The following is a 20,094-nucleotide window of genomic DNA, read 5'->3' as shown; positions in this document are numbered from 1 at the left end:
CCTCCTCCTCCTCCTCTTCTTCTTCTTCTTCTTCTTCCTCTTCCTCCTCCTCTTCCTCCTCCTCCTCTTCTTCTTCTTCTTCCTCTTCCTCCTCCTCCTCCTCTTCTTCCTCCTCCTCCTCCTCCTCCTCCTCCTCCTCCTCCTCCTCCTCCTCCTCCTCCTCCTCCTCCTCCTCTCCTCCTCCTCCTCCTCCTCCTCCTCCTCCTCCTCCTCCTCCTCCTCCTCCTCCTCCTCCTCCTCCTCCTCCTCTTCTTCTTCTTCTTCTTCTTCTTCTTCTTCTTCTTCTTCTTCTTCCTCCTCCTCCTCTTCTTCTTCCTCTTCCTCTTCCTCCTCTTCCTCCTCTTCCTCCTCCTCCTCCTCCTCCTCTTCTTCTTCTTCTCCCCCCCCTCCTCCTCCGTTTGCCTCCTTCAGCCTCCCACCCAAACGCTGTGCGTTCTGTAACTGCAGCAAGTGGAGCTTACACGGGCAGCGAGAACTGCTGCGGTTTGATCCTGCACCTGGCTGGACACCGGACCTTTCTGATTTGCCAGAAGGGAAGCAGCCTGCCTCTACAGAAGCTGGAAATGATGATCTTACTCTGATTGGCTTTGCAGACAGTGTGTCAGCACGGGAGGTTTTTGAGCCAACAGGTGAGTGATAGGCGCAGGGAAGCTTCCATCAAGGGAAGCCCGGTTTTTAATTCATTATGAAGTTCGATTGTGACACTCAAGGCTGTGTGTGTGTTACAGTTAGAGAAAATTATATGAGGAGAGGGAAGCCTGTTAGGCTCAGCTTCCCATTAAATCGAATCTGAGGCCTCCACACTAGACTCAAATGACAGATAATGGACTTGGAGCCATGTCTAAAGAAACAGAACTTTACCAGCATATACTCAGTCCCAGGAATCTTTTCCATGCCAGAACCAAGCTTTCAGTACTTTCACAAAACCACTTCTAAATTTCTCCCCTCACCTGTTTTCATGTCAATAGTTTTGTGGAAGAAGTTTGGGAAGAGCAGCTGTTTCTGAATAATTAGGGATTTGAAATGGTAATCCCTGTATGGAGGTGTAGCAGCAGAGCTTGGAATAACACATTCTTCCTCTTCAATTATATCCCCTTGTTTCATTCCAAGTTCTCTACCTTACCCGCTATCTCAAACCACGGGTCTCTCTCCTTGACTGAACTTCTTACTATCCTAAGTGAAGTTACCTTTGCATTTGTCTATTGTTTTATCTGCCTTTCTTTTTCAGGGCACTTCTGGGCTCATCACTGGTGTGTGGTGTGGTCAGCTGGAGTTGTACGTGCAGAAGGGTCATGGCTGAGCCTTGTGAACAAAGCTGTCATCTCAGGGATTGCACAGGTCTGTCCTGAGGGAGGGAGGGAGGGAGGGAGACTTCCTTTTTAACTGCTAGTGAACAAGGACAGAGCTTTGCAGACTCTTTGTTCAAGGGATTTCACAGGATGCGGCATCGTATACCATCAATACAGGTAGTCCTCAACTTATGACCATAATTGGGGCTGGAACAGCTGTTGCAAAGCAATGCAGTCATTAAGTGAGTCGTGCATGGTTGCTAAGTGAATTGCCATGGTTCTTTAGCGAATTATGTAGTTAAGCAGATCTGGCTTCCCCCATTACTTGGCTTGTCAGATGCTCCCCCCCCAAACCCTCCCCCCAGAAGGTTGCTAATGGTGATCACATGACCCCCATTTATAATGCTATTGTAAATACATGCCAGGTGCCAAGTGTCCGAATTTTGATCATGTGACTTCAGGGATGTTGTAACAGTCCTAAACGTGAAGACCAGTTGTATGCTCACGTTATTATAACACTGAATGGTCATTAAACAAATGCTTATAAGTTAAGGACTAACTGTAGTGAAATTCAAAGAAACAAGAAATAAGCATATGTTCCTCTGAAATGCATAATCTAACCTTCAGTCATGTCTTTATACATTCTATAGATATATTGGGAATCAGGACTTGACAGTCAGGTTTTTACATTTGCTAAGGAAGGGATCAAAATCAGAAGGGGATTCCTTGTTTCCTGCCACACCTTGATACATTTTATCTAATTACATTTGCCTTCTCATAATATAACATCCTTCTCTTCAAATGCCAATCCTCTTTAAATTTGCCATGCTGGCTAAAAATGAAGACTTAAAAGGAATATACCCATTTTCCATTTAGCAACTGAGTTCCATTCCAGTGACCAGATCATTAGGCAGAATGGTTGCTAAATGAACATGTAAGAGAGTGTATGCAAAAGAGAGGGGGGAGGGGAGAGAGGGAGAGGGAGGGAGGAAGAGAGAGAGAGAGAGAGAGAGAGAGAGAGAGATGCTATGAAGATCATTGGTTGCTACCATTTCATTCAGATAAAGGTCTGTTGTACAGCTTTGCCAGTGTTACTCTTATTCCAGTATGCACTGTGTCAAGCACATAAAGTTTTGTCATAAATGCACACATTAGTCAGAAAATGCTAGTTACTAAATGAGGAGTCAGGTGAACAAATCAAGTAGAATTGCCAGCTGGTTCTTTTAACTTTTCAACTCTTCTTGTAAACAATTTTGCCCCTAGCATATTGTGTCCTTACACGCTCGTCCGTGCCAAAATGAAACTGAACTTGGAACCAGATTTTGTTTAACATATGCAAGTTAAGTCGGTATAATAACAACATCCTGGTTTTTTCCAAGCTTTTTCCAAAGATTTTATCAAAAGTGTGTTATTCTCTTTTGAAGCAAATGAGATCTGAAAATGCCAGATTCTGGGAATTGTTTGCAGAATAAGTAAGATGAATGTCCATACTTTTTTTTTTTTTTTTTGCTTTAATGCAGACTGGAAAACAGAAAAGATAGCAATAAGTGACCTAGTAGTTTTGGATAGTTTGTAGATGAATTTTAGATGAATTAACCTACACCAGATCAGAAATCGGGCATCGGGTATGTTCCTTACCATTGGCCATGCAGGAGACAATTGGAACTCTTGTAGCTTGTTGTATTGAGAATTTTCATGCATAGGTCTAAATAGTTAATAATGTTAAAATCTTGGTACGGTAGAGTTGCAGCTGTATCACTGGGTGCTAGAAAAGTCTCTTAAAAGTTACAGCCAATGTATTTTCAGCTAACATTTCAGCCAGCTATATTTGGATTCTGTAAAGAATTTATACATTTAATCTGGATTCTGCTACTCCTATTTCTTGAATGAAATTTAATGGATTTTTTTAGCCAGTTCAAAGGAAATAGATATGAACATCTACTTTCCCCCTTAACTTTAAATCTTTGTTTTAAACCCTTAGTTGTTCGGTTAGAGTTAGACATTACAATATTTATGGTTTATATAATAATTCTTTAGAATATAAATTAATGTTGTATGGTGATGTTTTATTATTTATATCTGTTACATACCTCAATTCCAGCCTTATTTAATAATTATTAAATTATTAATATTTAATAAATGTATTTAGGAAGATAGAATACCCAGTTAACTGGTCTGAGTTGGAATTGATGCAAATGATTTAAAAATCTCTTTGTTAATTCAGTCAGTTATCAGTTTCATTTTCCAATAACTATATTGACTCAGTTTCAACTTGATAACTTACGTAGTTGAACCAACAAATAGCTATGTAAACTACCAAGGTTCTTACTCCACGTGATGTTTTGCTCATAAATATGAATAAAATATACAAAGAAATCTGTTTAGATCTTGATAGAAGACAGGATCTTAATTTTATCCTTTGAGCAAGATCAGACTCTTGAAATGAATGTATTTCTTAGAATATTATACATTTTTGCATAGAATTCCTGCACTATCTCCAAAATACTGATAAAAAATTTATACTGCTTTATAAATTTTTAAGGGAGGAAACTTTAATTACAGATAGATAGATGTTTATTAAAAAGGAGGGATTTGGTTTTCCAAACCTCCAACTGCATCATTCTGCATTTCCCTTAGCTAACATCAAATTTTGGATAGCTCCCCCTGGTGGAAATTCTCCTTGAGTCCCTCTAGATTAGAACATTCATACATTATTTGCTTAGTTAATTGGAATGCTCAGGGATGGAAATATAATAGAACTAAAATAGTTTCTCTTACTATTCCATCAATATGAAAAGTCTGATACTTTATTTATAGAAAATGACCTTTGGATGCTTTTACTCATCTTAGGTTAAGATTGTGGGTAATTGAGATCTTGAAATTAATTAAAAAAATCTCCCAATTATGCAGAAAATTTGGATTAGGACTAAAATTTTGTTATAGATATATTAGATGAAAATGATGAATTGAATTATCAGTTCAGTTTAAAGGACAAATATTATCTGCCCAATATAATTCAGTGGCAATATTTACAATTACAACATCTGTTCACATCCCTGTTTGCACTTACAGCATTTTCGGCCTTGGAAATACCTCTTCTACTACAAATAGTTAAACCTAAGATATAATTCTCCTGCAATTACTCTTTATAAAATTATGTTGTGGTGAATCAATTTAGAATAAAGAATTGGACATTCCTTTCTTTGCCGTGTTAATGGCAAGCAATGTTAACACCATCATCCAAAATATCTTGGATTATACTTCTTCAACCAACAATAATATTTCAAATTTATTAGACTCCTTAGAACTCCAGTGTTTATATAGAAAAAGTTACATAAATCATGATGTTGGAAAGTTAGTGAGATATGTTATTTAATTCAAATATATGTGCAATATCCTATAATTGTTCCATTTTGGGAGGAAGTTGTTACATGTAATTCATCTCTGAGGCAAGATTTAATTTTCAGATGTTCATATTCCTACCGTGTGGAAATTGACATCTGGGCAAATAAAGTGGATTCTCCATGCACTATTTATTCTGTGTTGGAAACTACGCTATGGTCTGCTGAGCTGATGTCATTAGTAACTTATCAATGAACCCCTTGCCAATGTAGATTAGCTATGTATGATAATAATGGAATATGGTTATCATGCATTAAAATGCCTATGTAGCACGTATACTTATAGATATATACCCTATATGTTTTGGGTGTTTTGACCCATCTTTTTTAAAAATTCCATATTTTTTTTGTTTTTGTTTGTGTGTTTCTTTTTTGTATTCAATTAATAAATGCTAATGAGAGTATTGGTACTGTGTTCCCATCCCCATTCGGCAGAGTGTCTTTAGTTCACATAAGCAGTGGCCAAAGTGAAATCATAATAGTATTATTCTAAAATAACTTTATAAAACCTCATTCTTCCTTAAAACACAATTGCCTGCCCACAGTTATTTCATCATTGGATATATGACACATTTCTGGTTTGTTATGGCTACTTTTCTGTGCAGGAATAGTGCTTTTATTCTGCTAGCTATATAATCTTACCTTGCTCTTTTTCAGAAATGTGAACACTGTAAAAGGCAGGGTGCTACTATTCCATGTCATGCCGAAGGGTGCCAGCGCCACTATCATTTCCCCTGCGCCGCGGCTAGTGGCTGCTTCCAGTCCATGAAGAGTTTGAAACTTCTGTGTCCAGAGCATCTTGATCAGGCTGTACAGATGGGTAAGTCTTTGCAGGACTGAGCCAAGAGCAGTTGCTCTTGTGAGCGTTTAGTCACAGGTTTCCTGGGATTGTGATACGGTCTACCCTTTGAATTGTGTACAGACAAATGGAAGTCACACTCTAATGGGTACAGTTGACACAAAAGGATTGTGTTTCTAGATCTGGCTGTAAATAAGAGGGTTAGGATTAACGGGAGAGGAATTGACCCCCAGTATCTTTGTCTTTAGTGGTTTTCAGTCCTTCTTCTTTTCTTTCTGCAGAGGATTCACGTTGCATGGTGTGCGATGCTCCAGGGGAACTTCACGATCTGCTCTTCTGCACTAGCTGTGGCTTGCACTATCATGGCACCTGCTTGGAGATCACGGTAACGCCACGGAAACGCTCGGGCTGGCAGTGTCATGAATGCAAGGTTTGCCAAACCTGCAGGTGCGTGTAAAGGTCCTCAGCAGGTGCTCAGTACCTCAGAAAGGACTGAGGACGAGGACACATTGATTTGACTGGGTTGTATGGTGTCTCTTCCTTTCAGGCTGTCTGGTGAGGACAGCAAGATGCTAGTGTGTGAAGCCTGTGAAAAATGCTACCACACCTACTGCTTGAAACCTGCTATCGAGAGCCTCCCCACAGACTTCTGGAAGTGTAAAGTAAGCCATGCCTTTTTGAGCAGATAAGCAAAAAAACGTGGTACTCCATCTTGATCATTTTTCCTTAATCCTGAATCTCCCAACTTCAGCCAGTTAGACACAGAAATGTGCGTATTTGCTGGTTTTAGTTCATTTGCTGTGGACAAGTATACAGTACGTAGTTCCTGGTTTATGACCACAACTGAGGCCAAAATTTATGTTGCTAAGTGAGACATTTGTTAAGTGACTTTTGCCCCATTTTACGACCTTTCCTGCCACCGTTGTTAAGTGAATCATTGTAGCTCATTTAGTAACGTGGTTGTTAAGTGAGGCTGGCTTCCCCATTGATTTTGCTGGGCAGAAGTCTCTAAAGATGATCACGTGACCCTGGGACACTGCATCTTTTATAAATATGAACCGGTGGCCAAGCTGCCGAAGTTTGATCACGTGACCACCGGAATGCCTCAGGGGTCATAAGTGTGAAAAACAGTCATAAGTCACTTTTTTTCAGTTGTTACTTTGAAATGGCCCACGTGAAGCAGCATAGCCAAGGACATGGCAACTGGGCAGCAGGACAAGACTCCGCCCTCGCGCCCCGTCATACACAGATGATGCTGCGGGGCGCGGGCAGAGGGCATGGTCGCCATGGTGCTGCAGGGCTACCTGGGTGATCTGTGGCGGGCCATGGAGGCAGTAGGTGGCCCAGCAGGAGGGGCGGGGGTGGAGCAGGGGTGGAGCAGGGGTGGGCAGGACGGGTTTTGGGCACTTGATGTCTAAAAGGTTTGCCATCACTGCCATAATGTATCTGTATGTTTGCTGACCTAAACCATGTTCTTTCACTGCTATGAATTTCTCCCTTAACTAAATAACACTCCATGTAAATTACAATCCATAAGCTCCTACCATGTTTATAGTCATGGACCTGTTTTGGATATGACACCAAACAGCAGTTCAGTGTGAACAAGCCATCATCTCCTTTCCTTCCCCTCCTTTTTGACATGGCTGCAAAAGGTGATTGTAGCATTTGTGTCCAAGTTTTAAGTAACTAAAGCTCATGATTCCGTTCACAAAGAGAAGGGTATTAGTTAATATTGGTTAAAAGTTTATTCAAAGAAGCCAGGGACAAAATGGATTACAGTCCTGGCTCTTACAATGCCCTGTTGTTAAAATTAACTGGAGTTATTAAAGTGATCAACTCTGCTTAAAGTCTTGAAAAGCAAATCCTTCTAGTCTCTTTTTCATGACATGTTTGAAAGGGGGGGTGAGGGGTGTAAATGCAAGGCTAGGGCTTTCATGAGTTATATTTGGGTATTTTGCTTTGGATAGCAAAATGGTGGCATATAGAATGAATGACTGAGTGAGTGAGTGAGTGTGTGAGTGAGTGAGAGTGAATGAATGAATGAATGATGGTGTATATCACGGGTGTCAAACTCACGACATCACATGACGTGTCGCGACGTATCGCAACTTTTTTCTCATTGCCGGCAATAGGGTGGGTGCGGTTTTGGCGTGACGGCAGTTTGACTCCTCTGGTCTATATAAAGGAAAACACTGGGAGGATAGAATGTTGATAGGCCTGTTGTACTGGGATTTTAAACAATACTACCATACTTGCAAGGACAACCATCTATGAACATTCAGAAATTCTCTTTTCATAAAAACAAGCTATGAATGTTACCGTTTTCAATGGTCTAAAAGAGTGTGCTAGTGACCAACTCAGAATGGGTCTAAAAGATTTTCCAGAGTCCAGACCATTTCTTAAGGTAAGGCAGTGCGCCATGTTTGGCTGTGATTCCTTACTTTAAGAATTCTTATCTTCAGCCTGAGCAGAACTGATTCTGCTGCTGAAGAGTTGAAATGTTATATTACGAGACTGCAGAACTTTGGAATCTTTGAAATAGTTGGTAGGGAGAGCAGATTTTCGAGATTCTGGGTTGTACTTTTAAGTAAGCTCCTATGCCAGGAGTAGGCAGCCTTGGCTCTTTTATGTCTCGTGGACTTCAATTCCCAGAATTCCTGAGCCAGCTATGCTGGCTCAGGAATTCTGGGAGTTGAAGTCCACAAGTCATAAAAGAACCAAGGTTGCCTACCCCTGTTCTACCCTTTACTATTGCAGAGACATCCTGCAAAACATTGCAACAGAATATCAATATTCAAAGAGTGAGACTGCTATCCTTTACCTAGTTGGGCTCTTGAAATTTGGCAAACCTCAATTTTTTATTGCATATGTAGATTGAAAACATTTAGCTAAAGTAATCTCTCTACAATGCTTACGTAAGAAAAAAAATCCCATGTACTGTGGCTAGTCTTTCCCATCCAGTCAAATGGAATTGATTGCCCCAATGAAAGAGAAGATTCTCACTCCCAAGTAGGCCAGCATTTGTTTTTCGCTGCTTCAGTGAGGTCTGTTTACTTGCACTTGCCCTGTCCTAGTTTATTAGTCACAGTTTTTGGAAAACCCAATACAGTCAGGCTGTCTGTGAAAGACCCTCGTGTTCTTTTCCTGTTTGGAATGCCTGTATTTCTCCTTTTTTTTCCAGAGCTGCCGTGTTTGTTCTGATTGTGGCTTCCGCCCATCCTCGTTGGATTCCAGCATTCAGTGGTACGAGAACTACTCTCTGTGTGAAGGATGTCGTGAGCAGCGCTGCAACAAAGCTAACAGTACAGAGTCTGTGCGGCACAGTCCGGAGTGAGTTCCTTCAGCTGAACTAATCCCCATCTCTTTGGCCTCAGTTAAACAGGTTGTCTGCAGTGATGGCCTACCTTGTTTTCTGGTGGTGGTGAGGGTGATCGCAAGATATGTTTGCGCTCATATCATAAGTTGCAGGACCTTGTGTCCTTGCATTCATCACATTCGTGCATCATAAGTGATCTTTTTTTATCTCTTAGACCAGACATGTCAAACACAAGGCCGGGGGCTGGATGCGGCCCACAAAGTGGTTTCATGTGGCCCGCAAAGCCATCCTGGAAATAGTGAGGGAACGGCCCCCATTGCCTTGGCCCTGGCTGGCCGGAAGCCAATGTACAATTTTGTGGTGACCATCCATGCTGAAATGCATTCAGTCTTAGCTCCACAAGGCCGTCCAGAAACAGTGAGGAACTAGCCTCTACCGCATCGGCCCCGCCTCCTGGGTGCATGCTGGGTTGGTGTCACCCTTTGTGAGAAATGAAGAAATGCACCATGCCTTGGCGCTTGTCCCGGTCTCACTCCCTTCTACCAGAGACCCTCAGATCTGTCCCACTCCTGCCCAGGCCCCCACAGGCACCCTTGACACGAACTACGTAGAGCTGGCCATGCCCACCCATGGCCACACCTACTCCATACACGCCCACCCAGTAAGATGCACCCATCCTGGCCACACCCATCCGGCCCCCCAAGGGCAACCGCAATGCTGATGCGGCCCTCAATGAAATTGAGTTTGACACCCCTGTCTTAGACTTTTCAACTTTTTCTTGATTTCATCAGTTTTGTCCAAGCCACCTTCTCAACCATTCACTCTTCCTTCATATATTGGTTTTGCGATTTGGTATACATTCATTCTTTGTATATGAGACCAAACTATCTTAGTTTGATTTTTATATTTAATTTGTATTCTCTTACCACCTTATTCTTGACCTTTTTTTAAACCTCTCTTGCCCTGTTTTACCACCCATACTTAAGTACTTCATTCCTACTACTGAACATTCAATGTACTTTTATGTTTTCCTCCCTGTATAACAGAGGGAGCAGGCACACAATTTTATACTTAACCATTTTTAGTTCTTTTGACAATTCATTCTTGATAACCTGCCATTTGATTTCCACTACTTTCTAGCGGTATTTGCACATCTTAAGGTATCTCCCGTCTTTAAGAAACATTCTACCTGGTTTTTTTATTTCCACAGTGTATTTTTTAACTTATAATCGTTCACACTTTGACATTTTCCCTGTCAAATATACCCTCTTTGGTCTTTGATACATTAAATTTTCATATCTATGTTCACTATTGCATCATACAGTTTAATATTCATGGTCAATTATTTTGGGTTTGCAGTTGATGTTGTGGCATCAACTGCCTGCAAAAAGACAACATGGCATACGTTTCCTTGTGTATTTGTCCACAAAGATTTCATTAGATATTATAAAACCTATGCTTAACTGATGTGGAGAGAATTGCCATTATTTTGCCATAGCTGAGAGCGATGCAGTCCAGTTCTGCCGAGGTTGATTAGGTATCTGCTATTTGAATATCGTGTAAAGAGATATCTGTTACCCTTCTGTCTAAGCCAGGGGTTCTAAGCAATGATGGAACACTGAAGCTTCTGATAATGGTTCCTTTGGGCCCATATGAAGCTGGTCATCCAGATGCTTCTGGCAGAAGTTATGGTTTGACATGTTCTCAGTGTAATATGTTTGTTTTTTCATCTGGATTACTATTTAAAACTGATAGAGTATCTCCCCCTGGTGGAAGCTTGAAGCTCTTACAAGCTTTTCTTCCATTGGCTTTAGGAGCTCCCATATTGTAACTGAATTTCCGATGCTTTTTGAGTACAAAAGACATTGGCAATAAGTTCAGGTTTTCACTTTGGACTGGAGGAGTTTCAGGAGAATGGAATATTTCTCTTCACTCTTCTAGATGAAACACTAGATTTTACTAGATCAAGGAAAGCAGAAATCCAGTTTCCTCCACTCATATTGACATAGATTTGTTGGACATTAGTCATATGCTCTTTGTTCCGAGTTAGAGCAAATTACCAATACCATCCGATAAATAATATGCCAATACGAATGGGGAGAGGATAAATCTTTGCTTTCCTTGACCTCCACATATGACTGTTGAGGTCATACTTTGGACATAATAGGCAGCTCCCTTGAGAAGCCCATAAAGCTGGAAAAGATGGAACAAAAGGGAAGAAGATGGCAACTACTAGCAAAGTGGATGTACTCCGTTACAGGGATGATGGCTGGACTGGGGTGCAGCAGGAAGAATTGAAGACCCTGGTTTAGGACAGATCAAGCTGAAAAAAAGTCCACCTGTGGTTGTTAAAAGTGACACTGATGAGAAGGCAATCTGTGAGTGACTGTTGAGAGAAAATTTGGCAGTCGCTTAAAAGGCTGAGTTATAAACAGTTATTATGTCTACCACAATATTCACGAAGTAGCCTTAGGTTACCACTCTCCACCCTTCTCAAGCTGTAAAACAAGAGTAATAGTAAAAGCGTGCTTCCTAGGATTATTAGAAGGAATATTTATAGAGAAATCTCAGGTGAATGGAACGTCTAACCTCAAAACAATTCATCTCAAATACTTCCTTTTGAACACCTTAGGCATATTCCCCCAGCAAGCAGCACCCCCATAACCGACGAGGTGATTTCTCCTCAATCCCCAGAAGAAGTTGATGTGGCCAGTCAGGGACAACAAGAAGGCCACGTCAGCCCTGTTAGCATGCAACAAGAAGAACAAGTGCCACTGGAGACTGGCCAGCAGCCCCTTGGTGAGTCACCTTCTTTCTACTTTTGGAAGTGGGCTATATTGAATCTGAGAATAGCCGCCATTTGCTTATGCTTTTGACAGCATTTGGCTAGGCTGAAACATGCCAGAATTGTACATGAGGTCCAGGACAAATCTTACTCTGCAAATTGTTTTTGTTTGCGTCTTGGTGGCTTTAGGCTCCAAACTCTTGCATGAATAGACTCAGAAATCATGGAACAACTCTAGGGCAAGGAAACTTTGCTACTATCCTGTTTTATCTCCCTGCGTTCATTTACCCAGGAGTTCTAGGTCGGAAGAAACCTTGTGAAGAACCGGACAGGGGTTTAGATTTGATCTGTGTGCAGATTCTTTTAAACAAGATGCGTGTTTCTGTTCCAGAGGCAGACAGACCTTTAGAACTGTGCAGTGTGGAGTTGGAGGCCACTATAGGGCAGGAGCAAATGGAAGTGGAAACAGCATTAGAGCCTGAAAAAGCCCCCTCCCCACCACCCCCTCCCCCAGTACCACCAGGTGAGTTCCACATCTTGGGATAGTGCTAAATTTTAGAACGCAAAAAGCTGCCCTATGGCCCAGTATTTTAGAGATGGTGAGGACAGATTTAGTTCCTTGTTTCGATTCTGTTAGTGGGATTCAAGGTGCTGGTTGTCACCTTTCAAGCCCTTCATGGCTTGGGACCAGTTTATTTGAAAGGCCGTCTTTTTCCTGGTCTCATCGACCTGGCCCACTAGAGCCAGGAAACAAGGAATGTTGTGGGTCCTGTCTCCTAAGGAGGTTCATCTGGCGAGATCCAGAAGAAGAGCTTTCTCCATGGTGGTTCCCTCCCTTTGGAACGCCATCCCTGCAGAGATGAGACTGGCCCCCAATTTGACATTCTTTCTCAGGGCCCTGAAGATCTGGTTCTGCTACGGGCCTGGGGAACCAGAGTGGGATGGAGCCCACTGATGGACTGTTGTTGCCAGGGATGTGGGGATTATTGTTTTTATTGTTTGTATATTGGTTTTTTTTTATTGTTTGTAATCCGCCCAGAGTCACTGAGAGTGACTCTGGGCGGCCATATAAATCTTCTAAATAAATTATGTTTGGCTCCTTTCTCCTTGGAGTCCCTTGTCTTTTTCTCATCTTTCTTCTTCTATCCATCCCTCAGATCCAGCGTTTTCTGCTCACCTGGAGGAGTCCCCGCTTGGTGCCAAAGAGCATCCTGCCTTTGAATTGCTGCCCACAGAGCCAGAACCCCCAGAGAGTCATCTTCCATCCACACTCTTGGCCCAGGAAGCAGAGTCCTCTCCAAGGAGCCCTCCTCCACTCAGTGTGCTCCAAGGTGGCTCTTCAGAAACTGTTGAAGGAGGAGAGCCCAGCGAAGAGCCCATGGACACAGAGGTGGAAGCTTCTGGCCTTGACAGCCCTGACAGGAATAGAATCCAGCCCAACCAAGAGGAGGAGGTGGAGGAAGAGGAGGAGGAGGAAGAGGTAGAGGAAGAGGTAGAGGCGGCCGCAGCCCCCAAGATGGAACATGAACAGAGATTCTCCCCGCAGCTGAGTGAAGAGGAGGCATTAGATGAAGGGCATGTCACCGTTGAACCCGAACCCAGTGAGATTCACCTCAGCTTTGCCAATGAATCCAAGCGCTCTCCTTCCCCCGTAGAGGTGGAATTGTTGGACAGAACGTCTCTTCCAGTGGAAGCCTATGGATCTGTCAGCCAACTTGAAGGAGGGGCGGCTGGAGAGGAGGAACTAGGACCAGCGTCCCCATCCCCAAGGCCTCACCACCTCGTGAAGTCGGATATTGTGAATGAGATCTCAAACTTGAGTCAGGGAGATGCCAGTGCCAGCAGTTTTCCGGGCTCAGAGCTCCCCTTTGCCTCCCCGTATCACGAAGGCGGAGGCTCGCTTTCGCTAGAGATGGCTGGCTTAACCTCCACAGACGTCAGTTTGCAGAGGGAAGACGGAGCCTCTTTGCCTCTGGGGGAAATGGAGGACTCTCTACTGTTTGACGTAAAAGGCGAATGTGAGAAGGGACGACGGCGTAGCTCGCCAGCCCGCTCTCGTGTCAAGCAGGTAACTGGAGGCCTTCAGCCAGCTAATTTTGAATGTTGTTTGCTGTCTCTTTCGTATTCTGTTGAAAACCCCCTCCCCCACCTGCATGTAAGGGGAGTCCTGGAGGAAGGGTGGTGAAATAGAGGATGTCTATAACTCCCCTATATCTCCAGCCATTATTCTCCCTCCCTTTTTTTCTTTTGGTCATAGGGTCGCAGCAGCAGTTTTCCTGGGAGGAGACGGCCTCGGGGAGGGTCTCACACGGGCCGAGGGCGGGGCCGATCACGTTTGAAATCCACCACTTCTTCCATCGAGACACTGGCGGTAGGGGCGGCTTTTAGAAGGCAGGATAACATTTGGAACTGGGATCGGATGGGATGAGTGGGATCCAGTCCAAGAGACCTTACAGTTCTCCTAAACGGGAGATCAGCGAATATAGAGAGAGACCAAGTACAGAGCTAACGACCAAAAATGAGCCCAAACTTTCTGTTGCTAAGTGAGACAGTTCTAAGTGACTTTGTGACTTTCTTGCCACACTTCAGTTACTTCAGTTGTTACGTTAGTAACACAGTTGGTAAGTGAATCTGACTTCCCCATTGGCTTTGCTTGTCAGAAGTTCACAAAATGTGATCACGTGACCCTGGGACAGTGCAACCGTCATAAGTATGAACCAGTTGCCAAGCATCCAAATGTTGGTCAGGTGACCATGGGGATGCTGCAGCGGTTGTAAGTATGAAAAACGGTTATAAGTCCCCCTTTTCAGTGCCATTGTATCTTCAAACAATCACTGAACAAACGGTTGTAAGTCAAAGGCTACCTGTAAGGCCCTCCATTTTGCTTCTTTGTGCAGCTCAGGCAGAGAGGCAGGCAGCAAACCGTTATCGATCTGCCTACCGTTGACTGGGTCCTGTACTCCTCCCTGCAGTGATTGGAGCCAGTGGTCTGAGTCCTCTCATCTCCCTTCCTTATTTTAAGTGGTTTTCTAGGGGATTCCTCCAGATTGCCTGGTTGTCTTCTAAGCTATGATAGGATTCCTCCCTCTTTCGGGAGCAGTGCATTATAAGGAGAATGGAGAAGCTCTACTTGTTCAAATTGTCTTCCTTTTGTGTGGTCTCTCAGGCATAGGTTTGGGAACAGGGACAACCTGCCGAGGCATCTTGCACTATATATATTGAGAGAGAAGAGAACAGATAGTTTGAGCAGTTGGTTGACCTCCCCTTCTGTAATATATGGACAGGACCCTGGTGCATCATTAGCCGGCTGAAGCCACCTGTCCATAGGCCCTCAGCTACCAATGCTTACTAAAATAACAGTTCATAAGTTCTTCCTAAGTCTTGGGACACTCCTAAGTGCCCCCATTCAAATACAGGGGGCAGGACTGCCAAAGAACCATCTCTGGCAGCAAACACAGCAGATTGTGAGTAAGAGGAAGAAAGCCTCTCGCTCTTCAGCAGCCATCTTGGGGAGGAGTCCCAACAGTGCATAAGTCAGCTGAAGGCCACATCAGGTTCTGTGCAGCAAGTCTAGGGCCACATTCCCGACATGGAATGCATTTTGGGAGCAAATGTCTTATGAGAATCTTAAGGAGTAAAATGGGTACCTTAAACCAGGGGTCCCCAACCCCAGTCCGTGGGCCGGCACTGGGCCATGGCATGCCAGAAACTGGGCCATGCAAACAAGCAAAGCTCCATCCATGGGATGCAGACAGAAAAACCTTTCTCCACAGAACTGGTCCCTGGTGGCCCAAAGGTTGGGGGCCTCTGCCTTAAACCCCATCTTCATCAGCTCCACTATGGGCAGAAAACCCCTGAAAAAAATTGGCCCCTCCTGTTCGGGAAATGGTATGCAGGCCACACTTTTTGCATGCCTGTCCTAAATGCATTTCAACCCTTACTTTGTGCTTCTGCACTCTTTTCTACAAGCTGGCCGATATTGACAGCTCCCCGAGCAAAGAGGAGGAAGATGACGACGACGACACAATGCAAAACACAGTGGTGCTCTTTTCCAACACAGACAAGTTTGTGCTAATGCAGGTGGGTCAACTAACAACTCAGTTGGTTTCTGATTGCATTAATTACATCGGTGGAAGGAAAGATTGATTTCTTTTGTTTTCATGAGTAGGATGCATAGGAGAGCTCAAAGAAATGCATTTTTTTCAATGTAAACCTTATATCATGCATAGTTCTGGAATGGTGCTCCCTACTTTAAAGAGGGAAGATGCTGCCTTGCTGGATGAGGCTCTGTCTGTTTCGTATAGACAGAGGTAGGCAACCTTGGGTCTTTATGACTCGTGGACTTCAACTCCCAGAATTCCTGAGCGAGCCATGCTGAGGGGAAAGAGAGAGGTTTCTAAGCTGAGCCATACTGGCTCAGGAATTCTGGGAGTTGAAGTCCACAAGTCATAAAAGAGTCAAGGTTGCCTACCCCTGGTATAAGACATCTGTAGCTGACTGATAGCACCCAACTGAAGTCATTATCATTCTTTCCAAACTTGGATTTCACATAGTTCTGATAGCCTTCAAAATTATGGAGACGTTCAGTTTGTCACTTTATAATTGTGTGTGTTCCATTCTTGGGCAGTCTGCTTTGTTAGGGAACAAGCTTTTTTGTCTTCTAGTGGCAAATGGCAGATTTCATTTACTACTCTGAAATCAGAGAAATTTTCCAGTTGAGATATATTGTAGACTTGGAAATAACGATTTAACCGGTTCAAAGCCAAATTGCTCTGCAGCATCAGCTTTGTATGGCCAACCGTCAGTGTGTTTATGGGAAAGGGTGGTAATAACATACCATCCATAGAGCACGCAGAGTTTTAAGATAACAGAAAAGTAAGGGTGGGTAAGTAGACGCTATCCGTAGGCTTGGGGAGGCCTGAGGTTCTTGTCCTGATTTTTCTTCTTTCCTGGACAGGACATGTGCGTTGTGTGTGGCAGTTTTGGCCGTGGTGCCGAAGGCCATCTCCTGGCTTGTTCCCAGTGTTCCCAGTGTTACCATCCTTACTGTGTAAACAGCAAGGTAAGACCTGATTTTAGCCGCTGTCCTTCCCCAAAATTTGAAAAGCAGCTTCCGGTGCTGCCCAACACATCCCTAGTTGGGCAATGCAACCAGAATTGCGAGTCTGTTGTGGACTACAGTACCCCTCTTCCATAACTAATGTGGCAAATCAAAAAACGAGGATTAGAATCCAGCAATCTGGAGGATATCAGAGGAGGGAAGTTTTGAAAAACAGGATTCAACTTCTGAGGTGTAGTAGCTATCATTTGGTTTCTCATGGGTTTGGGGACTTATGTGTTTGGAGAGAAATAACAGTATACAGGAAAGATTGAGTTGGGTTACCAATAGAAGAGAATATTTGTAGCTGAGGATTGAGCTGTTGGGTCCTTGAGACTCTGTGAGCTTGGTTGTTTTCTTGCAGACCCTACGGGAGAGTAGTTACACAACAAATTTACAAGCAGTGGATCCCAACCATCCAATCCCGTTGTTATTGTACTGCAGTTCCCATCATCCATAGTCATGGGATGATAGAGCTCTTGTCCTATCCTACAACATTAGCACGCAAGGCTGAGAGCCACTGACACAAAGGAGTGGCAGATGTTCTGAAATCCAAATGCCTTGGATCCCAGTAAAACAACACTGCACGCTCTCAGTAACCTCTCTCCCCCAGGACCCACCAATCTTTCAACTATGTGTAGGCCTCCCTTTCTCCATGTCTGCCTCTCTTTCTGTATTTAAGATTACAAAGGTGATGTTGCTCAAGGGTTGGCGTTGTGTGGAATGCATTGTGTGTGAGGTGTGTGGCAAAGCATCCGATCCCTCCCGCCTTCTGCTCTGCGATGATTGTGACATCAGCTACCACACATATTGCCTGGATCCACCTCTCAACACCGTGCCCAAGGGCGGCTGGAAATGCAAATGGTGAGAGACAGATCAACATTTCTGCAGGGAGCCCTGAAAGGCGGATCACACTCATCGTGTGATTTGTTTGGGTTGTTGGTTTAGCACAACGTATGAATCCGTATGTTGCAGCTTAGCGTATGCAGGAACAATGCCTGGGATTATTTAATGAAACATGCTTTAATAGTATTTCATTGACATGATATGCAAATTCGTTTGATGTATTTTGCTGCAAATAAAAGTGGAAATTAGGTATCATCATGAAAAACTTTTTTCTCCCAAATTTTGCTCTTACACTGAGTTCTCAGTAAGAAACTTATTAGGTTAACTAAAAATGTACCTAAGTCCTAGTTGGGTACATTTTCAGCTACATGCTGCGTTTCTCCGAAAATAAGACCCACCCAAAAATAAGCCCTAGTATGATTTTTAGTGTGTGCCTACTATAAGCCCTACCCCCCAAATAAACCGTAATTAAGAGCCTGCCCACTCTGTCCCACCATCCAGTTGCTCGCTGCCACAGTGGGGCAGGAGGCCGCGCAGTGCAATGGTGCCACCGCTACAAAGTGAGGCGAGGCAAGTGGTGTGTGTGTATGGAGCTGCCCCATGCGCCCCACATCCGCACACCTCAGAGTCCCTGCAGCCAGGCCACTCCCTGCTTGGCAACCCCCCCCCCCGGCCCGTTCAATGACCCGGTTGCCTGCCCGCCTCTTCCCTTTCACTCTCCTCCATAGCATGGATTGCCATGCTATAGGGCAGTGCCGGCGAACCTATGGCACGGGTGCCAGAGGCGGCACTCAGAGCCCTCTCTGTGGGCACGCGCACCATCGCCCCAGTCCTAGGCCTTTAGCTGGGTTTTATAAAACCTTTTCGCTTTAGGCCTCTGCCACCATATGCAAAAAAAAAAAAAAAAGGTTCAATCAGTCAATTTCAACTTCTCGCGGGGAAAAAGAGATCTTGCAAAGTTGGAATTGATTGAACTTTTTAGTTCCACCCAGTCTGCCGTTACCACTGCAGCCACGCCTAGTCAATTGGCCACGCCCAGTCAATGGGCCACGCCCAGCCAATAGGCCACACCCACCCGGCACTCGACGATGCATAAGTGGGTTTTGGATTGCAGTTTGAGCACTCAGTCTCTAAAAGGTTTGCCATCACTGCTATAGGGGATGGGTGGGGGAGGCTCAGTTCCCTTACCCGCCCCCCCCCACTGTTTCGGAGCCGGGGGGGGGGAGTGATGGTGAAAGGCCTCTGCCACTGCTGGGCAACAGCCACATCTACCCTTGGAGGGGCTTTCTTTGGTCTCCGCCAGCCCCACTTTGCCCCGCCCACCCTGCCAATCACCTGCCCGGTGGCCAATGTAACACCCTCCAGATATTTTGCAATTACAACTCTTATAAATCTCCACCATCACAACTCTGAAGTGTACTGACTGGGCATTATGGCAGTTCCCATCCAATAGAATTGGACGACAGGCACCTATAGAACGCTGAATATAAAAGAGAAAATTCCTGAGCTCTTACTGTCACTTTAAAGCAGTGGTTCTCAACCTTTTTATAGCCGCGACCCCGGTCGTAAGTCGAGGACTACCGGGCTGGGAGCGCCGCGCATGTGCGGTGCTGCCCCCTGCGCCGGCTGAGGCATAGCCGGCAAGGGGCGGCGGCAGGCAGGCCTGGGCGCTCCCAGGCGGCCGCGGCAGGCAGGGCGACCACTGGCTGGGCCACCACCTGGCCCAGCCCAAGGCAGGTAAGGCAACCACCGGGCCCCACATGTGCCAGCAACCCTCCCTGTGCCCACCGTTGCCTCGCTAGGCTTACCTTGGCCGCCGCCCGTTTGGGGCGGCGGCAGGCAGGCCCAGGTGCTCCCGGGTGGCCGTGGCCGTGGTGGTGCAGGGTGACCACTGGTTGGGCCGCCAGCTGGCCCAGCCCAAGGCAGGTAAGGCACCTGCCAGGCCCCACGCGTGCCAGCAACCCTCCCTGTGCCTGCTGCTGCCCCGCTAGGCTTACCTTGGCCGCCGCCCATTCGGAGCGGCGGCAGGCAGGCCCAGGCGCTCCTGGGCGGCAGCGGCGGTGCAGGGCGACCACCTGCTGGGCCACCAGCTGGCCCAGCCCAAGGCAGGTAAGGCACCTGCCAGGCCCCACAAACGCCAGCAGCCCTCCCTGCGCCCGCCGCTGCCCTGCTAGGCTTACTTTGGCCGCCGCCCGTTTGGGGCAGCGGCAGGCAGGCCCAGGCACTCCTGGGCGGCCGTGGCAGCGGTGGCGCAGGGCGACCACCGGCTGGGCCACCAGCTGGCCCAGCCCAAGGCAGGTAAGGCACCTGCCAGGCCCCACAAACACCAGCAGCCCTCCCTGCGCCCACCGCTGCCCTGCTAGGCTTACTTTGGCCGCCGCCCGTTTGGGGCAGCGGCAGGCAGGCCCAGGCACTCCTGGGCGGCCGTGGCCCTCTTTTACTTACTTTTTAGTTGCTCAGCAGGGAGGGAAGCTCTGCAGAATGTTCCCCTTGCAGCACCGTTTGCAGACTGGGGCTTTTGGCGGGCTCAGCAGGGCAGAGACAGACCTGGACAATTCCT

General features: G+C 45.4%; 1 protein-coding gene across 12 annotated transcripts in view; it reads left to right on the top strand.

Moving 5' to 3' along the window:
- The window catches only part of KMT2D (lysine methyltransferase 2D), a 125,594-nt gene that overhangs the window by 35,705 nt on the left and 69,795 nt on the right, over window positions 1-20,094 (top strand). For 10 of the 12 annotated variants that reach the window (XM_039338846.1, XM_039338843.1, XM_039338842.1 and 7 more), the window contains 13 exons: window positions 412-629; window positions 1,229-1,338; window positions 5,348-5,510; window positions 5,771-5,936; window positions 6,037-6,151; window positions 8,671-8,819; window positions 11,438-11,604; window positions 11,982-12,113; window positions 12,748-13,658; window positions 13,848-13,961; window positions 15,560-15,670; window positions 16,548-16,652; window positions 17,371-17,552. In XM_039338846.1, the coding sequence (XP_039194780.1) occupies window positions 412-629; window positions 1,229-1,338; window positions 5,348-5,510; window positions 5,771-5,936; window positions 6,037-6,151; window positions 8,671-8,819; window positions 11,438-11,604; window positions 11,982-12,113; window positions 12,748-13,658; window positions 13,848-13,961; window positions 15,560-15,670; window positions 16,548-16,652; window positions 17,371-17,552 (2,643 nt within the window). The remainder of the gene's footprint in view (window positions 1-411; window positions 630-1,228; window positions 1,339-5,347; window positions 5,511-5,770; window positions 5,937-6,036; window positions 6,152-8,670; window positions 8,820-11,437; window positions 11,605-11,981; window positions 12,114-12,747; window positions 13,659-13,847; window positions 13,962-15,559; window positions 15,671-16,547; window positions 16,653-17,370; window positions 17,553-20,094) is intronic. The other 2 variants (XM_039338851.1, XM_039338849.1) reach the window with 2 other exon arrangements.

This window comes from Crotalus tigris, unplaced genomic scaffold, assembly GCF_016545835.1.
Source record: "Crotalus tigris isolate CLP2741 ecotype Arizona unplaced genomic scaffold, ASM1654583v1 scf7180000017721.692284, whole genome shotgun sequence".
Lineage (NCBI taxonomy): Eukaryota > Metazoa > Chordata > Lepidosauria > Squamata > Viperidae > Crotalus > Crotalus tigris.
The sequence above is the reverse complement of the archived record's forward strand: the minus strand, read 5'-3'. Positions and strand labels throughout refer to the sequence as shown.